We start from the raw sequence: 21,366 nt of genomic DNA, 5'->3' as shown, positions 1-21,366 counted from the left end.
TAACTTCCTCTTCAGCCGTGTCACTCCTGTTTAGAACTTCCTCTTTAGCTGTGTCACTCCTGTTTACAACTTCCTCTTTAGCCACGTCACTCCTATTTACAACTTCCACTTTAGCCGTGTCACTCCTGTTTACAACTTCGTCTTTAGCCGTGTCACTCCTGTTTATAACTTCGTCTTTAGTCGTGTCACTCCTGTTTACAACTTCGTCTTTAGCCGTGTCACTCCTGTTTATAACTTCCTCTTCAGCTACGTCACTCCTGTTTACAACTTCCACTTTAGCCGTGTCACTCCTGTTTACAACTTCCTCTTCAGCCGTGTCACTCCTGTTTACAACTTCCACTTTAGCCGTGTCACTCTTGTTTACAACTTCCTCTTTAGCCGTGTCACTCCTGTTTACAAGTTCCACTTTAGCCGTGTCATTCCTGTTTACAACTTCCTCTTCAGCCGTGTCACTCCTGTTTATAACTACCGTAAACTGTGAGGGCTACAAATCCCAGAGCAGGTCGATCCAAACTGGAAAAATCTGATCAATAGTTTCGACATGATTGACAGTTTCACAAAAGTTGATAGCTGAAGACACCATTGTAAACCTGGCATCTAAAGTGCGCAAAAGCACAGTTTGAGGCAATTCTCAAGGGAGGTTATGAATCTCAGGCAAATATTCTGAGGTAGGAACAGATGTGGGCCATTCAGCCCATCAAGTCGACTCTGTCATTCTCAGAGATTATGGCTGATATAATAATCATCAGCTCCACCCTCCTGCCTTTTCCCTGTAACCCATGATGCCCCGACTGATTAAAAGTCTGTCTCTCTCAGCCTTGAATATACTAAACTGCCCAGCCTCCACAACCCACTGTGGTAAAGAATCCCACAGACTCATTAACCTCTGAGGGAAAACCCCCTTCTCATCTCTGCCTGAAATGTGTGATGCCTTATTCAGAGAGGATGCCCTCTGGTCCTAGATGCTCCCACAAGGGGAAATAACCTTTCGGCATCTATTCTCTCAAGGCCCCTAAGAATCTTACATGTTTTAGTAAGGCTGTCTCTCATTCTCCTAAACTCCACTGAGTACAGGCCCAACTCTCCTCATCAGAAAATTCCTACATACACCGAATGAACCCGATTGAACTTTCTATGGACTGCCTCCAATGTTTGCACATCTTTCCTTATATAAACTGTCCTCATTATTCCAAGATCTTTCCATTTTTGTAATCCTTTGAAATACAGGCCAAGTTTCCATTTGCCTTCCCTGTTACCCAATGACCTCAGATACACTAGCTTTTTGCGATTCGTGTGCTGGGACCTCCGAACCCCTCTGTGCAAAAGCCTCTGCAGTCCTTCGCCATTTAAATAATATTCCCTGACCAGAAATGTGAATGTGAGAACTCCTCTTGCCCTTGATCTGTGTCTGGGAACAGAGTAGGATCAGGGCCTGGATGGATGGGTTCAGAAAGCATGCTGCACAGCGAGTCCAAGTTTCAATCCCCAGCTCTGTGCTCAGGTCAGCAATCTCAGCTTGGCCTTACTCATCAATAATTTGCTGACTTCTGCCTTAAAATATTCAAAGATTTTGCTTCCACTGCCGTGTTCCAAAGACTCATGACCGTCTGAAAGAAAGAAATGGCCTCATCTTAAATGGAGAATCCCTTACTTTTAGACAGTGACCCCCCCTATAGCCGACCCCATGATGTGGCTATAACTTTCTTTGGAAATTTTACACAGAGTAACACAGAAATGTGCTTCGGGTAGAACATATCACAGAACACAGAGCAAGCACAGTGGGTTGTAGAGACTGGGTAGTTAGGTGTCTCAATTAGAGTGGTGCTGGAAAAGCTTTTCCAGCACCACTCTAATCTAGACTCTGATTTCCAGCATCTGCAGTCCTCACTTTTGCCGAGTTGATTTTAACCTTACTGCGAATCCTCTTGCAATTATGCCTCCCTTGAAGAAGTTTTCCTCCTCTCTCTACAAAGATCTCAGTGAGTCTCTCTCTCCCTGCAACTCCCAGGCCATCTCCTCTGCCCTGAAGCTCTTCAACCATGTCCTCAACCATGTCCTCTCTGACCTATCACCTTTATCCCCACCTCCATCCACCTATTGTACTCTTGGCTACCTTCTCCCCAGCCCCACCCCCCTCCCATTTATCCCTCCACTCTGGAGGCTCCCTGCCTCCATTCCTGATGAAGGGCTTTTGCCCGAAACGTTGATTTTCCTGCTTCTCGATGCTACCTGACCTGCTGTGCTTTTCCAGCACCACTCTAATCTAGGCTGTGATTTCCAGCATCTGCAGTCCTTACTTTTGCCTGGGTAGTCCGGTTTATTCAACGCTGAGAGAGCCAGACCTTCCATCAGTAAGGGAATCAAACGTGATGGGGAAAAGTGGGGCCGAGGGTTATCAGATCAACCATGATCTCTCAGAATTATGGAGTGGACTCATTGGGCTGAATGGCCTACATGGAGAAAGTGAGGACTGCAGATGCTGGAGAGTCAGAGTTGAAAAGAGTGGCGCTGGAAAAGCACAGCAGGTCAGGCAGTATCCGAGGAGCAGGAGAGTCAAAGTTTCAGGCATAAACCCTTCATCAGGAATGTTCCTGATGACGTTGACTCTCCTGGTCCTCGGATACTGCCTGACCTTCTGTGCTTTTCCAGCACCACTCTTTTTGGTGCAGAATATCTTACATTGTTCCTTGTATATCACAGAAAACAAAGATGTTAATAACTAACCTAGCTTTGTTCTCACGATTGGGGATATTATCAGAGTCTTTTGATGCCAGTTTGTTGGCATACATTGATATACATTATCTCCAAAGTCTGCATCACTCATGCAATGTCTATCCATTGACAATACAGGAACCCCAATAAAGCACCTTCCTTGTGCAGCGTCATGAGCAGGCAATCACGTGAATAAAAACCAAAAATTAAACCAACCTCTCTTCGCATGTGCGGCGTTTGGTTCGTATTTCTCGATGAGCTGTTGCACTTGTTCTGGTTTCACTGGAGGGTACAGTATCTCGTTCAAACGCGGGTCTCTCTGCTTGGAATTGATGAACTCTGTCATCTGGTCTACCGTTAGATACGGTATGTCCTTTGCACCACTGAAAGAAGGGACAGAATAAAGCCCGGTAGATTACAGTCAGATTGGAACAACTACGGAATACTCTGAAATGAGGTGCAATTGGATATTCCTTTTGTGAGTTCAACCCAGTTGCACCTTTTCAAGTTCAATTCCACTAGCACCCACCCAGTCACTGAGAAAAACAACATTCGCTGCCCAACACAAGACATTGCTCACAAGAAGGGACAGCCAGAGACTTTTAACTAAGGAGGGAACTACATAGTCGGTTTTTTGGAATTCCCACCATGGGGAATTCCAAATTGTGGTCCGGTTGCTTGTAGTCCCATCTCCGAGTCAATAGTCCCACACACAGAACTTGCAGTTCCACAGGGAGGACTGAAGCACAAACACCCCAGCTAACCTTCCAGAGCAGTACCGACAGAGTGCTGAATCGTTGGGAGAGCTGCCTTTCAGATGAAGCAATAAAGCCCTGTCTGTCTCTCTTTGAGGGGGCAGGGTGTGTGCAACAGATCCCGGGGTCAACAGATGTGGAGCTCAGAAAGGCACAGCAAGTCAGACAGCACCCAAGGAGCAGGAAAGTCAACGTTTCAGGCCAAAACCCTTTATCATAGAGTCATAAAGATGTACAGCACGGAAACAGACCCTTTGGTCGAGCTCATCCATGCCGACCAGATATCCTAGTCCCATTTGCCAGCACTTGGCCCATATCCCTCTAAAGCCTTCCTATTCATCCATACGCCTTTTAAATGCTGTAATTATACCAGCCTCCACCACTCCTCTGGCAACTCATTCCATACATGCACCACCCTCCTTGGGTATTTACTCTATCCAAGCCCCTCATGATTTTATAGACCTCTATAAAGTCACCCCTAAGTCTTCGATACTCCAGGGAAAACAGCCCCAGCCTAGTCAGGACTGGGGAGGGGGAGGGGAGCCCAGAATTATACAGAGGGAGGGGGGTTTTGGGGTTGGGGGAAGGGTCGGTAGGATGGTGATAGGTGGATGCAGCTAGGTTGTTATTGTGATTGGTGAGTGGGAAGGGAGGAGGGGATAGCTGAGTAGGAAGATGGGCAGGTTAGGTCAGGTTGGGAAGGTGGAGGAGGGGAGGAGCTGGACATGGGATTAGGCTGGGGATGGGGAGATTTTGAAGCTGGTGAAGTCAATATTGAGGCCATTGGGCTGTAGGGTCCCCAGGCGAAATATGAGATGTTGTTCCTCCAGTTTACATCTAGCCTCACTCTGACAGTGGAGCAGGCGGAGGATGGATATGTCGCTGGGGAGTGGGATGGGGAATTAAAATGGATAGCACCTGGAAGCTTGGGTTGGTTGATGCATGCAGAGCGCAGGTTCTCCGTGAACTAATCCTGAGTCTGTGTTTGGTCTCCCCAGTAGAGAAAAGACCACATGGGGATCAGTGGATACAATAGATGAGGGTTGGGTGAATTGCAGGTGAATCTCTGCTGGACCTGGAAGGATTATTTGAGGCCTTGGATGGAGGTGAGAGGGGAGGGTAGGGACAGGTGTTGCATTCCTTGTGGTTGCAGGGAAAGGTACCAGGTGTGGTGGAGAAGCTGGTGGGGAGTGTGAAGTTGACGAGGGAGTGACCATTTTTCCATGGGAATTGGGCCTCACTCAGTTAGCAAAGGACAGCAACCTCTGCCCAGGCCCTTAATTGTATGATCCATACTGTGTAGAAGAGCAGGGAGTTGTCTCCTGTGTCCTGGTCAATAGTCCGATATTCCAAGGGTCAGACACTTGTCGGGTCAGCACAAACTGGAGTTGCCAGTTGAGATCCTGTGAGATCCTTGACTCTACGAGAATTCCCAGGACATTGATGGTTCCAATGGGCAATTTCCCTGCATTTGGAACCCTCCAAAAGAGTCAATCAAGATCTGAGGAATTGGAGAGTCCCACTTTCTGACAAACTAATAGTTACCCAGGAAAAGCTAGAGGATTAAAAGCCAAGGCTAAATCCTGGGTAACAGTTAAACTTAACCCCACAACTCACCCCAGTGCAACTTACATGTCCCCTAACCCTGAACACAGCCTGGATCCGGACCTAACAACCACTCCTGGTCAGCAACCTCCCCAAAGGCAATGTGATTCCACACAACCTTATACAAAGACCTGACACTGCATACGCCACACCTCTGCCCACTCCCATCCCTGCCGTCGCCCTCTGATACTATACCCCCCTCCCCCCCCACCCCGGCACTTTGCACACAACCTTTTACTAGACTTGACACCCTTACCCCAGAACCAATTACCATCCTGAGCCCAGCCGTCAAAGTGGTTCTCTTCCTGATGCTGGACCTTTCAATCTTGGAGAACGGTGCACTGATTGCTGCCTTTAGAGAGTCTGGTTCGTATCGCCAGCTCCCCCCTCCCACCCAACTTTCCTGTATTACGGCCTAACCTGATTGATCTCAGCCAGGCTGCGAATTGCCAAAGGTGTTGGAATTGGAATTCTTGGCTAGAAACGTAGAACTCTGTCCTAACGACAAAAAATAACAAGAGCAGAGGTGGCAACATGATTGTGACTGCCGTTCTTCGGAGGGTCCAGGCCAATACTTATCCCTCAACCTCTCTTAAACAAAAAAGGAAAGCTGACTCAACACCATCTCTATCAAACACTCCCAGTACAGGGATTAAGCACCGAGTAAAGCTCATTCTGTTTTTTCGATGGGAAGTTAACAGAGGGTGCAGTTCCCTTGATGCTGCCCATAAACAACACCTCTGGGGCAGGGCCAACACAGGGATGAATACAGAGTCAAGTTCTCTCTACTCCTTGAATTAACAGTAAACTGGAAACTGTTTATCTCTCTACATCTTCACCAAAGAATGGATTATCTGGTCACTATCGCACTGTCGTTACTTGGTGCTTGCTGTGCATAAATTGGTTGCTGTGTCTCCAATGCTACAATGGTAACTGTACCTCAACCAAACTTCATTGACTGTGAAGGCACTACTTTCAATTGGTATAATCCAAAATCCCCCTGTCACAAACCCATGGTCAAAGGGCATTTGCCACTCGCTAAAGTTTGTTGTTGGAAATCCAGGGAAAATCAGCGAATACAATAAAGGTTAGAAGCATTGGTGATTTGTAAAATAACATGCCGCAAATTCATTAAGTACTAAGTAATGTACATTATGGGAAAGGCACAATTTGTCAGGCTTTGTAGAAACAGCAGAAGATTGGAATTAATTAGATAGCTTTTTCAAAAACCCAGCACATGTACAATGGGCCAAATGGCCTCTACCTTTTAAGATTCTGTTCATTGAAGAAATGTCAAGGATCTTCAACACAGAAGAAAGCAGGCCAGAAATCTCAAGGAGCTCAATTTTAATCATACATATTAGATTAGATTCCCTACAGTGTGGAAATTGGCCCTTCGGCCCAACCAGTCCACACTGACCCTCCGAAGAGTAACCCACCCAGACCATTTTCCCTCTGACTAATGTATCTAACACTATGGGCAATTTAGCATGGCCAATTCACCTGACCTGCACACCTTTGGACTGTGGGAGGAAACCGGAGCACCCAGAGGAAACCCACGCAGACACGGGGAGAACGTGCAAACGCCAACCACAGTCGCCTAAGGCTGGAATCGAACCCGGATCCCTGGCACTGTGAGGCAGCAGTGCTAACCACTGAGCCACCATGTCTCCCACTTGCTTTATTTTTAAACACTTTAAATAAATTAAATACATGATCAAGAATTTTCATGGTCTTTTGAGTAATTGGCTGCAAATTTTTCCATGTATTACATTTCTTACACTGGCAGCGAGAAATGGTTTTAATTATATGATAAATGTAATGCAAAAAATGGCTTATAGGCATTTGGTTGGTGGGATTGCAATTCAATTAATAAACCTGCAATTGAAAGCTAGTTCTGGTTATAAACTCCGCCTTGTTCAATATCGTCCTTGAGGGTAGGAATGCTGCTGTTCGTAACCAGGCTGGGCTACATGTGAACAATTGGTATGGTCTGCCCTTGTAAACTACATTGTGCAAGGGCATTTAAGGGATGGACAGTAGATCCCAGCCTTTGCTAGGCATTGATGGCCACATCCTGTGAAAGAAGAACAAGAAAAAGCTGATCGTTGTTGATCTGTTTCCTAACTCTATTCCCCTACGATGGTCCCACAGTGAGAATGTTAATGAGAGCAGCGGTGTGGAAAATATCAGTGGCCAGCTCACTGGCCAGTCTGTAGCTTGCCCCTCAGCCATAAACCTCCGGGGGCAGGCTAGAAGGGCTCCTGGTGGGAATTGCTTGTGGGGCGGCACGGTGGCTCAGTGGTTAGCACTGCTGCCTCACAGCGCCAGGGTCCCAGGTTCAATTCCTGCCTCGGGAAATTGTCTGTGTGGAATTTGCACATTCTCCCTGTGTGGGTTTCCTCCGGTGCTCCGGTTTCCTCCCACAGTCCAAAGATGTGCAGGTCAGGTGAATTGGCCATGCTAACTTGCCCATAGTGTTAGGTGCATTAGTCAGAGGGAAATGGGTCTGGGTGGGTTACTCTTCGGAGGGTCACTGTGGACTGATTGGGCTGAAGGGCCTGTTTCCACACTGTAGGGAATCTAAAAAATATTGGTACATTGCAGAGAAAAGCACTGAGCAAAATCCTTGGACACCAGATCAGAAATTGTGAAGACATTCATGAGTGGGCCAAGACCTTTAAACTAACTGGAGGTCTAGAAGCCATGTGCTGTAATCAGGATCTGGCCTCCCTTTCAATCCACCCTCTTCCAGATCTACAAGATTCCTGCACTCTTCCAACACTGAGCTCTTGCATATCTCCAATTTTTCACCTTCCCACTGGACCTTCTGCCAATGTCCTAAATTCTGGTTTTCCCACTCCATCTCTTTATGTCTCTCTCCTATTTGTTTTATGCTGTTTAAACCTTTGAGAGTTCTAGTCCAGGATTCTCTGAAGGTGAACTTGCAGGTTGAGTCAGTAGCTCAGAAGGCAAATGCAATGTTGGCATTTATTTTGAGAGAACTTGAACATAAAAGCAGGGGTGCACTTCTGAAGCTCTAGAAGGCTCTGGTTAGACTACATTTGGAGTATTGTGCGCAGGTTTGGGCTCCATATCTCAGGAAGGATGTACTGGCCCTGGAGCGTGTTCAGAGGAGGTTCAGAGAATGGTCCCCGTAACGAAAAGCTTAACCTATGAGAAACATTTGAAGACTCTGTGTCTATACTATGGAGTTTAGAAGGATGAGGGGAATCTAACTGAAACTTACAGAATACTGATTGGCCTGGGCAGAGTGGATGTTAGGAAGATGTTTCCATTGGTAGGAGAGACTAGGACCCGAGGGCACAGCCTTGGAGTACATAGAAGAATACAGCGCAGTACAGGCCCTTCGGCCCTCGATGTTGCGCCGATCCAAGCCCATCTAACCTACACTAGCCCACTATCCTCCATATGTCTATCCAATGCCCGCTTAAATGCCCATAATGAGGGAGAGTCCACCACTGCTACTGGCAGGGCATTCCATGAGCTCACGACTCGCTGAGTAAAGAACCTACCCCTAACATCTGTCCTATACCTAACCCCCCTTAATTTAAAGCTATGCCCCCTTGTAATAGCTGACTCCATACGTGGAAAAAAGTATGGAGTATGGAGTAAAGGGAAGACTTCTTAGAATGGAGATAAGGAGAAACTTCTTCAGCCAGAGAGTGGGGGACCTATGGAATTCACTGCCACAGAAGGCTGTGGAGGCCAAGCCATTGAGCATATTTAAGACTGAGATGGATAGGTTCTTGATTGTCAAGGGGAGAAAGCGGGACAATGGGGTTGAGAAACGTAGCGGCCATGATTGAATGGCAGAGCAGACCTGATGGGCCGAATGGCTTACTTCTGCTCCTATGTCTTATGGTCTTAAACCCTCTCCCTTTGGTCAAACCTCTGATTACCGGTCCTAATGTCTTCATGGTGTCAAATTCAGTTTGACAATGCTCCTGTCGGGTGCTTTCGGACTTCCCTACTCTGTTTTCAGTGTTCCATGAATGTAAGTTGTTGTTATTCAATTTGACCACAGAATAGAGGACCCGAGCAGGTACAAAGCTAAAGATGTCAACAATGGCGAGTGATTCAGAAACAAAAACAGAATTTGCTGGAGAAACTCAGCAAGTCTGGCATCATCTATGGAGAAAGAAAGCAGAATCAATGGTTTGGGTCAATGATCCTTCTTCAGAACTAGGAAGTAGGGGTGTGGTAGGCTAAGTAGCCTGCAGGAGCTTCTCTATTCTATGATTCCATGGTTGATCTACTTCAACATCATACTCCTGTGCCATCCCCTTATCCCAGGATACATTTTAATACTGTTGGATCCATTTTACACAGGCCGGATGATGTTTCATTTATTCTCTGACCGAGGACACAGCTAAACAATTTGTCAGAGGTGTCTGCTGCTTTTAATGACTGCATTATGCTTACAAGTGAGAGCGGGGTTGAAAAATGAAGCTTATGGCAATTTAAATAAGGGCTGAGAGATGGAAATTGCTCGTCGGCTTTGTCAATCCATTACAATCAGTAACCTTCCCAATGGGGATTGACTCTGGACTGTGATACAGCGTAGAGACTGAATCAATGAGAGGGAGGAAGAGTCATTTTGATCCTTTGAAACTGCACAGACATGAGTCAGTGACTAACCTGTGGTTCCATCATTCTTAATGAACATTTCTTTTTGATTGCATATTTTATTTCCATCATAACACCAGGTTTCATTAAGTGTAGGCACAAAATTGGCTGAACATCAAATTATGAAGCACCTTGATCCCACTCTCCAGTTTTGTGTTGGTTTTAAGGTATCTTAAAATTCACATGAAAACAAAATGCCGACATAAACGATCAGAAACCGTATTGCAAATGCATTCTTAACCAGCGTGTCAATAAGTGGCATTATGCCTCGCATATGTTCATGGAAGAATTAAACTCTAGTAGTAATGGAAGCAACATTTTTAGTAGACAATGTGCTCACATTTCCATATTTAAGGCAGACAGTGCCCTGCCTGTAACAACACACCAAAATAATACAATGGCATCATGTTGCCTGAATAGTTAATTCACTTTTAGGGAGAACAGAAAATGACTAGATTACTGTTCAAGAATGTTCAGAGCTATGGAAACAATTAGCTTTGTTAGCTAAATCCTGGGTTGGGACCTACACAACTTCTCCCTTGTACAGAATTATAAAACAATACAATGACAAAAATAAACATCTACTCCATTAACCACATCAGAGACAGCTCATCCTCTAATAACCTATTAAATTTATCAATCAAAATGCCTTTACAGCTCCCAGCTGATAAGTGTACACCTCCTGGTATTCAACTAAATATTCATGATGGGCTCAGCTCTAACAACAAACCCTGGGAAAATTAACGGTGGAATTGCAAGAAGAGATGGCAAACACCTTCTTCCTAAGATGGCCTGTCAACTGATGCACTCCAGCACCAGTATCTGTTTCTTGGTCTGCCTGAGAGTGGTACACCGTACATCTCAGTTGCTTCCTCTTCTCCAAAGTTTGCCTTTTCCAAGAGCATTGTGCTTCCGGAAATGTATCACAACTTCGGACAAAGTCAGAAGTCACATGACACCAGGTGATAGTCCAACAGGTTTAGTTGGAATTGGGTGAAATATCTTGGGTAGCTTGGGGACACCTTTCCCAACCTTTGTGCTGACAACCTCTGATAATATCAGAGCTTGAGACCCAGAGCTTCAACAAACCTGACTAATCATACATTACAGATCAATATGTTTGACTAGATTCTCAGAACGTTGACACATTTAATGCACTGCCATTAATGAGGAAACAGTCAGAGATCTCTCATGACTCACATCTTGAGAATTTACTTTCTTGCTTACTTTTGTTATTGGATTTTTCAAGAAAATAACATCTAAATTGTTCTGCATGAGTCATGAGTAAATGCAATTCTTTAGAAGTCCAGGCATGCAAATAAATCGCAAGCATTGGCAAAGTTGAAAACCCCAAATGCGTTGAGTAATGGAGAGGAAACAATGTGGACGTTGGCAGCAATGAAATGATATGTTGGCCTGGTTTATCTCCAAGTTGAGTTGACACAGTGGACCATTCAAAAAAGGAGCTAGGACCTCAATGTGGCAAGTCCACTTGCAGCTCCAGCAGTCTCACTTTTGCCAGCAGGGGACAGGAGCGGGATATGAACCTCCCAGGCATGAAACACAAGTCTGTTGGGTCATTTGAAATGGGTGCTGAGTTCAAACAGCCCCTCTGGGGTGGCACGTTGGCTCAGTGGTTAGCACTGCTACCTCACAGCACCCCGGTCCCAGGTTCGATTCTAACCTCAGGTGACTGTGTGGAGTGCACATTCTCCCCGTGTCTGCGTGGGTTTGCTCCGGTTTCTTCCCACAGACCAAAGATGTGCAGGTCAGGTGAATTGGCCAAGCTAAAGTGCCCATAGCATTAGGTGCATCAGTCAGAGGAAATGAGTCTGGAGGGGTTACTCTTCGGAGGGTCAGTGTGGACTTGTTAGGCCGAAGGGCCTGTTTCCACCCTGTAGGGAATCTAATCTAATCAAAAGCCTCAACCCAAAATATAGGAATCATAATTTTATGAAGGTGGCATAACTATTTGCAAAGGGCAGATATGAAATCTGTTTTAAGTAATAAATAAAATAAAATACACTCGAAATAAAATACACTCTTCATTGAAAAAAAAATCAGTCTGCAGCCACCATTTAGATTAAAGAAAATGAGCAGTGCTCCTGGAATACACTGATTAACAATCTGCTGCAGCCTGGAAAGAAACACCAACCATTTGGTTTTGCAATTCCATTGTTAATATTTCCTAACATTTGTTATTATAGCTGAATGCTTGGCTCTGTTTCTAAAGGTCAGCAGGGCGACCTCTGGTGATGGCACGCTTGACTCCATCTCGTTTTTGTCACAACAAAATGAAAATAGGCATATTGAATGGCAGATTTAAGAGGCCATTAAAGGATTAGCTACCCTTGATGCCAGTGTACTGATTATTTTTAACATCAGATTCACCACTTGAGATGATTAACTTGGGTCATAAATGATAGTGTATTATCAAGTGTGCTTACATGCAGTCTCTATGAGATCATTAAAAGTTTTTTTTTAATTCAACTGCAGGCTGGGGCTGTTTTCCCTGGAGCGTCGGAGGCTGAGGGGTGACCTTATAGAGGTTTACAAAATTATGAGGGGCATGGATAGGGTAAATAGGCAAAGTCTTTTCCCTGGGGCAGGTGGGACTAGATTGAGTTGGGATATTTGGTCAGCATGGACGGGTTGGACCGAAGGGTCTGTTTCCATGATGTACATCTCTATGACTCTATGACTGTATGCTGCCTCAGCTCTGTGCTGCCTCTCAACTCCCTCTGGCGATGGCACGCTTGACTCCATCTCGTTTTTGTCACAACAAAATTAAAATATGGCCGGTGGCGCCGACCCTTTTAAAGGAGACAGGTTTGTTGAAACAGGGGTTTCCCAATTCGTCCTCCCTGCCTCTTTGCCAGAGGTCCAGCCCATTATGAAAAAAAGTTAAAAACTTGCACAGCAAAAGAAATTACTTTGTTGTGAGTCTAAATAATACAAATGTAGAAAAAAATAATGACTTCAGAACGTGACCGAATGATTTCAAGTATTGGATTCAGATTTTTTGTAAAGAGCTCGTTCATGAAAAGTGGACATCACTGATTAAAATCCCCACAGTGTGACAGCAGGCCATTTGGCCCATCGAGTTAACACTGACTCTCAAAAGAGCATCCCACCCATACCCATCCTTTTCCCTGCCATTGTTGAACCTTAATTCCCTGTGACCAGATGGGAAGAAGCCAGCATCATGAATTGTCACAGTCCACGAAGTGAACCTACACCAGTGCTGCTGGGAAAAGTTTCAGGATTTTGATTCCGTTGTCAGTGAAGGAGCTTTCACACCGTTTCAAGATAGGATGGTGTGTGGCTCGGAGAGGAGCCTTTAGATGGTCACGTTTCTGTGAATTTGCTGCCCCTGTCCTGCTAGGTGGTTGTGTTTGCCCATTTGGAGGCATTCTCAACGGAACTGTGCTGAGTTTGTATTATTTATTTTATAACTTATTCTGTATATTTATACAGTCTGGGATTTTGCAGCCTAGTGATCTCTGTGACATGGTTTCACCCCTTCCCATTGGCAGGTTAAGTCCAACGCCACGTCAAGGTGATCTCGAGGCAGGTACAACAGTGATGTCAAGTAGCAGACAATCGCACTGAGCTATTCCCACCAGCAGAGAACAAGGAAGTTAAAAGCACTGAATCCCTTAATTTCTACTTCAACGTGTCAGGCAGTAGAGTAAATGTGTCTGATTGGACTAAGAAAGGAGCCAAAATGAAAGAGAAACAATTTTTCGGACAGGGGTGGACAAGGTCACAAGTCACACGCCGCCAGGTTATAGCCTAACAGGTTTATTTGAAATCACAAGCTTTCGGAGCGCTGTCCCTTTGTCAGATGTAATCACTTCATTTGAAGACTGTGAATATTTATTTATTAAAATGGGAAAATTCGATACTCCACATTTGGTTGACAGGACAAGTGAGTTGTTTGGCGGCAATCATGAAGTTTGTTCACCACTATAAACCAAGTTTCACCTCAGTGAGGAAGTAGTATTTTTCCAAGGGGTTTAACAGTGAGGCGGTCAGCATTAGGAATGGAAGTATTCATCAGGCCAAAGGTTTCCCATTGTTTGAGACCTGACATGAAGGGGTTGGGGGAAGAGGGAGTGGGTGTTGGGAACGGGAGTGGGGAAGGCGGTGCTGAGGAATTCTTAAACACTATACCTATTTGGAGAACCATAGGTAATAGCTTCTGGGTTACTGCCTTATTCTGTTTGCGTGCACATACCAGAAGTTACTGTCAGGTTCAATCAAGGACTGAGAGTGTCCTCTGACACTTTGGCTGTCAGTACCACTACAAAATCAGAGTACTGCTAATGGGTTACTGATGTTAAATCTGAACATAGAAAAGCTGCCCACTCATTGAATACGTCGTCAATTAGCTCCGAGACAGTTCATCGTGCTGGAAGCTATCCTTTTCGATAATGCAGGAGAAAGGAAGATTCTCAATGGTTACCAGCAGTGTTGTCTTTGCAAGCAATAAATTTATGATTCAAACAGGTCTGGCACTGGGAAGATATATTTGCTACAGTTTAGTAAACCTGATCAACGTCATAACAGCAGCTGAGGGCGAACAAGATAATGGCCAAGTGTAATTATTACTAGACTGTTAATTGAAAAACTCACATAAAGTTCTGGGGACTCAGGTTCAAATCCTAGCATGGCAGATGGTGGATTTTAATTCAACAAATATCTGGAATCGAGTATCTATACTTTCAAAAACGTGATGGATATAGAACTTAGGGTGAAAGGGATCAAAGGATATGCACGAAAGGCAAGAACAGGCCTTTAGACAATGAACGATTATCATAATGAATAGCACAGCAGCATTGAAAGGCAGAACATCCGTTTATTAGAGTTATAGAGATGTACAGCACGGAAACAGACCCTTGGGTCCAAGCTGACCAATTATCCCAATGCAATCTCGTCCCACCTGCCAGCACCAGGCCCATATCCCTCCAAACCCGTCCTATTCATATACCCATCCAGATGCCTTTTAAATGTTGTAAAGTACCAGCCTCCATCACTTCCTCTGGCAGCTCATTCCATATACGCACCACCCTCTATGTGAAATAGTTGCCCCTTAGGTCCTTTTTATATCTTTCCCCTCTCACCCTAAACCTATGCCCTCTAGTTCTGGACTCCCTGACCCCAGGTAAGAGACTTTTTCTATTTATCCTATCCATGCCCCTCATGATTTTATAGATCTCTATAAGGTCACCCCTCAGCCTCCGACACTCCAGGGAAAACAGCCCCAGCCTGTTCAGCCTCTCCCTGTAGCTGAATTCCCCCAACCCTGGCAACATCTTTGTAAATCTTTTTTGAACCCTTTCAAGTTTCACAACATTCTTCTGATAGGAAGGAGACCATAATTACATGCAATATTCCAAAAAGTGGCCTAACCAATGTCATGCACCAACATGACCTCCCGACTCCTGTACTCAATATTCTGACCAATAAAGGAAAGCATACTAAATGCCTTCTTCACTATCCTATCTACCTGTGACTCTAACTTTTAAGGAGCTATGAACCTGCACTCCAAGGTCTCTTTGTTCAGCAACACTCCCAGGACCTTACTATTAGTGTATAAGTCCTGCTAAATGCAGCATCTCACATTTATCTAAATTAAACTCCATCTGCCACTTCTCAGCCCATTGGCCCATCTGATCAAGATCCCGTTGTAATCTGAGGTAACCTTCTTCGCTGTCCACTACACCTCCAATTTTGGTGTCATCTGCAAACTTACTGACTATTGTAATGTGCATTTTAACAAAATAAAAATACATTGAGAAGTTTTAAAAGTCGCCATATCACAGTGCCAAAAAGAATGACAGAAGTCACAAATAAGAAGAGAACAAAGTGGAAGCTCATCACATTTCAATAGACGACTCCTGTGTTCGGCGTAACAAGGGAAACGGGGCCAAGTCCAATACTCTGGGCCGAGACGAGACCTCAACATTAGGACTAGGCCTCGACACTGAGCCATTGGAAGACCTGTATGCACCATCCGAGGCAAGGATGAGACCTGCATGCCCGGCTGCTGGAATACCCAGAAGCTGCTGAAAACCTCGACCATGGGACAAGACCTCCATGTTGGGAGAGGAACACCATTCCAGGCCTTCTACGATCATCTATGAGTCTAGCATGTGTTCTTCAGAACTATGTTTTGAAGAAGACTCATCCTGGACATGAAACGTTAACTCTGTTTTCTCTCCTCAGATGCTGCCAGACCTGCAGAGCTTTTCCAGCAATTTTGTGTTGGTTTTACAATGCTATCTGTACCAGATTCCAGCTGAGCGCCCATTCCTAAAGCACAAACCCTAATTTCAATATTTGTGTCACGCAGGATGAGACAAAAAGGACATGGCTTGCGGAAGTCATTCATACCGTGATGGCACAAAGGTTTTAGCATGGAAACAGGCCCTTCGGCCCAACTAGTCCGTGCCATGCCGTTTCTGAAACTGGACTGGTCCCATTTTGCCTGCAGTTGGCCCATATCCCTCTAAGCCTTTCCTATCTGCGTACCGAATTTTAAAATGTTGTACATGTTTTGAAACCAAACATAAAGTCAGAGGCATTTTCCCAAACGTCCGACATTAAAAACCGAACAAGAAAAGAAAATGCTTACTATTCCGAGAAAATGACGTCAAGTTCAGGCCGAGGACAGATGCTATTCAAGAAAGCTTGGAATACTTCAGTTGTGAAATTTTCTTGTGGAATGGAGTCATTCTAGAGGCGAAAATGCAAACAAGAACATATTAACAACACTGGCAAACATTCCTTCTCAAAAAGAATTATTACACCTGCATTGTGGGTGATGTAGCAGATGAAACAGACACGTGTGACAATGACAGTGTGGCATTATCATCAGGGACAACTAATATTACAGGGAGAAATAATACTTCTGTAGCTTTGATAATATCCTGTGACAACGCGACTGACAGTAAGAGTTAACTTGCCTGGCAGCTTCTCAGTGTCTCAGATAAGGTTCTTCTGGATTTAAGGAAGAGGAGCAGGAGTAAGCATTAGAGGCCCTCGGGCCTGTTCTGCCAGTCAGTGAGGTCATGGCTGATCTGATCTTGGCCTCAACTCTGCTTTCTAGCCTGGTTCTCATTACGCTTGACTTGCTTTCAGGTCAAAAATCTGTCTAATCCAGCCTTGAATGTATTCAAAGATCCAGCTGGCAGACAGAATTCTAAAAGCCATTTTGAGTACAGTTGGATGATTCATTAAATGATCTGTTGGCCCTTTCTCAGGACTCTGGAGTAGGTATTAGACAGTTGTTGATACTCACACAGCTGTCTCTCTTAGTGAGAGAGCAGCCCTATGGACTGGTAAGATTATGGCAACTTTGCCTTTTTACTCACTGTATTGTAACCAAATATGGGCCAATTTCTTCAGGACAGGAATGATGCTAGCTTGGAACAAATGGAAACTCTCAATGAATGACTGTGGGTTAAAGCCCCTGTCAGAGTTGGATTACATAACCACAGCTGATGCCTCAATATGATACTGCGATTTTGCTGTCACTTTAAATAGATTATTTTGTACTGGGTATTTTTTGAAGAGGGGTTGTAAAGGCAGAGGTGCTGACCTAGCTGAAGTAAATAGCTTAGGAGGCATCTAGGCTTTTTTTTAAACAGTTGGAACACTGGAAGGGGAATCGCCAACTTGCACATTGCTGGCTTTCCAGATTCTTTTAGATGTAGCAGTGAGAAGTTATTTTGGCTCCCAGAAAAGTTGGGGCTTATGTAGATGATTCGTAGCTGCTAATATCTCTTGATGTTGTTTCCTCCTGGATGGGAGAACTGCATGTAAGAATCTGTCAAGGTGTGTTTGTGGGATGTTACTATACTGGAACATTTAATTAGTAATAGTTACTGTATCTATTATTCAGTTAAGTTTTCCAATAGTTACATTATTCTAAATTCCTCCTCTTTTGTTTATATTTTAACAGCAGTGTGTTTTGCTTAACATTGAATAGTTTGACCAGTCGTATTACATTTGGAACACACACTTCACATCTATCTTTAAAATAAGTAAACATTAGTGTCTAGGCTACAATATTTCGAGGGGCTCTGGTCTGGTCCATAACATGAGGGAGTGCTGCATTGTCACTGACATTGATCCTTGACTCAATGACAGGTTAACAATCCCATTGGACTGAAACAGGATACTGTCAGGGTTTCATAACCTTTCCTAAGTATTGAACAGGTTAAATGGACCCAATGGCTGTGGCTACAGAAGCAAGAAGACTCACTGACTCACAGTGGCAATAGAATTGGGTCTGCAATGTTGTAGTTGAGAGTGAAGGTGAGATGGGAGAAAGTGAGGACTGCAGATGCTGGCGATCTGATGAAATCCTGATGAAGAGCTCATGCTCAAAATGTCAATTTTCCTGCTCCTCGGATGCTACCTGACCTGCTGCGCTTTTCCAGCACCACACTCTCGACTGTGAGGGTGAGATGTCAGAGAATGAAAGATCAGTGACAAGATTCCACAGAAGAAGGCCCAGAGTTGTGGTTGCAGTTAACAGCTTGGATAAAACTTCCACTGATCTCATCAACAAGATGTTGGATCAGTCAGAATTTTGGATGTTGGGGGTGTCTGCTTAGTTTCCGATGGAGCTTAATCAGAGGGGGGTGGAGGGTAGGATTGGAGGGAATGGGATGAGGGCAATTATTAGAGTACTCAGTGTGTACTAGGTGATGGCTTAGTGAGACTTTTAATCCAGAAGCCCAGGTAATGTTCTGGGAACCTAAGTTCAATTCCTGCCAAAGCAGATGGTGGATTTTGAATTCAATAAAAATCTGGAATTAAAAGTCTAATGAGGACCATGAAACCGTTGTCAATTGTCGGGAGAAACCCATCTGGTTCACTGATGTTCTTTAGGCTCTCAACTGCTCTCTGGGCGATGAGGCACGGGCAAGAAATGCTGGTCTGAAAATGAATGGGGCAGAAAGAAAAGCAAGGACTAATTGGAGGAGAGATGCTAGTGACTGGAGAGGAAGGAGTGAGTTCAGAGGAAAGGAGGAGGGCCTCATTGGAGATTGAGGGTCCTGATGAAGCACGAGGATGGCCGAGAGTCTTTCGGCCTGACCTCAGTGACTCCCGGCTGGATGCAAGAAGGAGGTGTGAAGATATTTGCTGAGACCTCTCCTTGTGGAGCTTAGCGGGCTCCAAACAGGTCAAGCAAAACCGGTAGTTGGCGGTTCCGTTCCAAAACCGGCATGATAATGAGACTCATGTTCTCATTGCCATGTTTAAAGCTGCAGGCCACGTTGTGAAACGGATTTGGGTTTCTCATCCGCTTCTCGTTTTAATTAAAGGGACGGGTTAGAGCTGAGAAAGAGGACCTGGGCTGAATCGTGTTTGATTTTTAAGCTAAGTGCCACGTTCACGGTGTCCCATGGAGGGTTCCTCTACGTAAGGTTTTCTCACACTATCACGGCGTTTCAGTAAGTAGTCACCCTGCCTCTCTGCGGTTTCTCTCCTCCAATACCAGCTGGATTTGAGGCTGGAAGAGCTCATCACCACTGGGGAAATCCAGCAGTGGTGAATTATTCAGGTACGGAGTGTGGCAGAATGGGCACAAGAGGCACCATAGGGGTGGGATAACGGTGGGAGTTTGGGGCTGATACAATAAGAGCTTCTGGGAAAGAATGGTAGCCATGATGTGGAAGTGCCGGTCTCGGACTGAGGTGAACATGGGCAGAAGTCACATGTTTATTTGAAGACGGGTTTATGTGAAATCGCAAGCTTTCAGAGCACTGCCCCTTCGTCAGGTGATTTGAAGCTGAAGATGTCACCTGACAAAGGAGCAGCGCTCTGAAAGCCTGTGATTTTAAATAAACCTGTCAGACTATAACCCAGTGTCATGTGACTTCTGACTTCATAGAAAGAAGACCTCCATTAAACTCACTTTGCCAAAAAAAAAATGTTAAGGTTCCATTCTTCCATTTGATGCCTGGTACTTGGTTGGAAAATGAAGCTAATTACTCCTGACATGGAACTAGATTTTGCTGGACAACTCACGCGATTCTCCCAGATTTCTCACCATGGCATGCTTCATTCAGGGACCAATTACTGGAAACAATGGCCTAGTGCAATTAATCCAGAGACCCAGGTGATGTCCCAGGGATCCAGATAATGCCCCAGAGACCCAGGTAATGTCCCACAGATCCAGGTGATGTCCCAGGGATCTAGGTAATGTCTCAGAGACCCAGGGGGGTAATGTCCCAGGAATCCAGATAATGCCCCAGAGACCCTGGTAATGTCCCAGTGATCAAGGTAATGCCCCAGAGACCCAGGTAATGTCCCAGTGATCAAGGTAATGTCCTAGAGACCCAGGTAATGTCCACGGATCCAGGTGATGTCCCAGGGATCTAGGTAATGTCCCAGAGACCCAGGTAATGTCCCAGTGATCAAGGTAATGCCCCAGAGAACCAGGTAATGTCCCAGTGATCAAGGTAATGTCCTAGAGACCCAGGTAATGTCCCACGGATCCAGGTGATGTCCCAGGGATCTAGGTAATGTCCCAGAGACCCAGCTAATGTCCCAGGAATCCAGGTTATGTCCCAGGAATCCAGGTAATGTCTCAGATACCTAGGTAATGTCCCAGGGATCTAGGTCATGTCTCAGAGACCCAGGTAATGTCCCAGGGATCCAGGTAATGTCCCAGGAATCCAGGTAATATCCCAGGGATCCAGATAATGTCCCAGAAACACAGGTAATGTCCCAGGGATCCAGGTTCAAATCCTGTTATGGAAGATGGTGGAATTTGAACTTAATAAAAATCTGGAATTAAGAGTCTAAATGATGACCATCAATCCACCGTTGTTTGTCAGGAAAAACCCACTGATGTCCTTTCAGGAAAGAATCTGCCATCCTTACCTGGTCGGGCCTACGTGTGACTCTAGACCCACAGCAATGTGGTTGACTCTTTACTGTCCCCTGGATGGGCAATAAATGCTGGCCTAGCGAGTGACACCTTCGTCCCATGAGTGAATGAGGAAAAATATAACTCAGCCCCTTTGTTTCCAACAACCCAGAATTGGACAAAAACCATCCATTTTCTTTCTGTTAAAAGTCCCCTCCATTTTGAATCCCGACAGCAGGGAAACAGACCATTCTGCCCATCGGGTCCACGCCATCCCTCTGAAGACCATCTCCCTAGCCAGGCCCACTCCCCTACCCTTGCAGCCCAACATTTCCCATGGCCAATCCACTGAGCCTGCAGACCCACGAACACTACGGGCAATTTAGCATGGCCAAACCACCTAACCAGCACATCTTTGGGACTGTGGGAGGAAACCTACACAGACATGGGGAGAATATATAAACGCCACACGGAGAGTCACCCAAGGCTGGAATCAAACCCAGGCCCCTGGCACTGTGAGGCCGCAGTGCCAGCCACTGAGCCGCTGTGCCACCTTTCAACAACCCTGCTTAGACTAGTCAGTAGTGTCAGTATTTATGATAACAAAGGAGGCACTTTTGAATATTTCTGAGTGATATGATCCAACTTGGATTTTGTTTTTATTCTGATAACTTTATTCCTTTTTCTCTGCCCAAGTATTATACTCTGGAGGTGGCATGTGCCTTATGTTATACAACAGCTTCACTAAGGCAG

At 45.1% G+C, this 21,366-nt stretch overlaps 1 protein-coding gene across 2 annotated transcripts in view; it reads right to left on the bottom strand.

The window, feature by feature from the left end:
- The window catches only part of LOC122553084 (1-phosphatidylinositol 4,5-bisphosphate phosphodiesterase beta-1), an 800,648-nt gene that overhangs the window by 240,096 nt on the left and 539,186 nt on the right, over positions 1 to 21,366 (bottom strand). For both annotated transcript variants that reach the window (XM_043696584.1, XM_043696585.1), the window contains exons 8-9: positions 16,363 to 16,463; positions 2,929 to 3,095 (exon numbers count right to left, since the gene is read on the bottom strand). In XM_043696584.1, the coding sequence (XP_043552519.1) occupies positions 2,929 to 3,095; positions 16,363 to 16,463 (268 nt within the window). The remainder of the gene's footprint in view (positions 1 to 2,928; positions 3,096 to 16,362; positions 16,464 to 21,366) is intronic.

Source organism: Chiloscyllium plagiosum, chromosome 9, assembly GCF_004010195.1.
Source record: "Chiloscyllium plagiosum isolate BGI_BamShark_2017 chromosome 9, ASM401019v2, whole genome shotgun sequence".
NCBI classification, from domain to species: Eukaryota; Metazoa; Chordata; class Chondrichthyes; order Orectolobiformes; family Hemiscylliidae; genus Chiloscyllium; species Chiloscyllium plagiosum.
The sequence above is the reverse complement of the archived record's forward strand: the minus strand, read 5'-3'. Positions and strand labels throughout refer to the sequence as shown.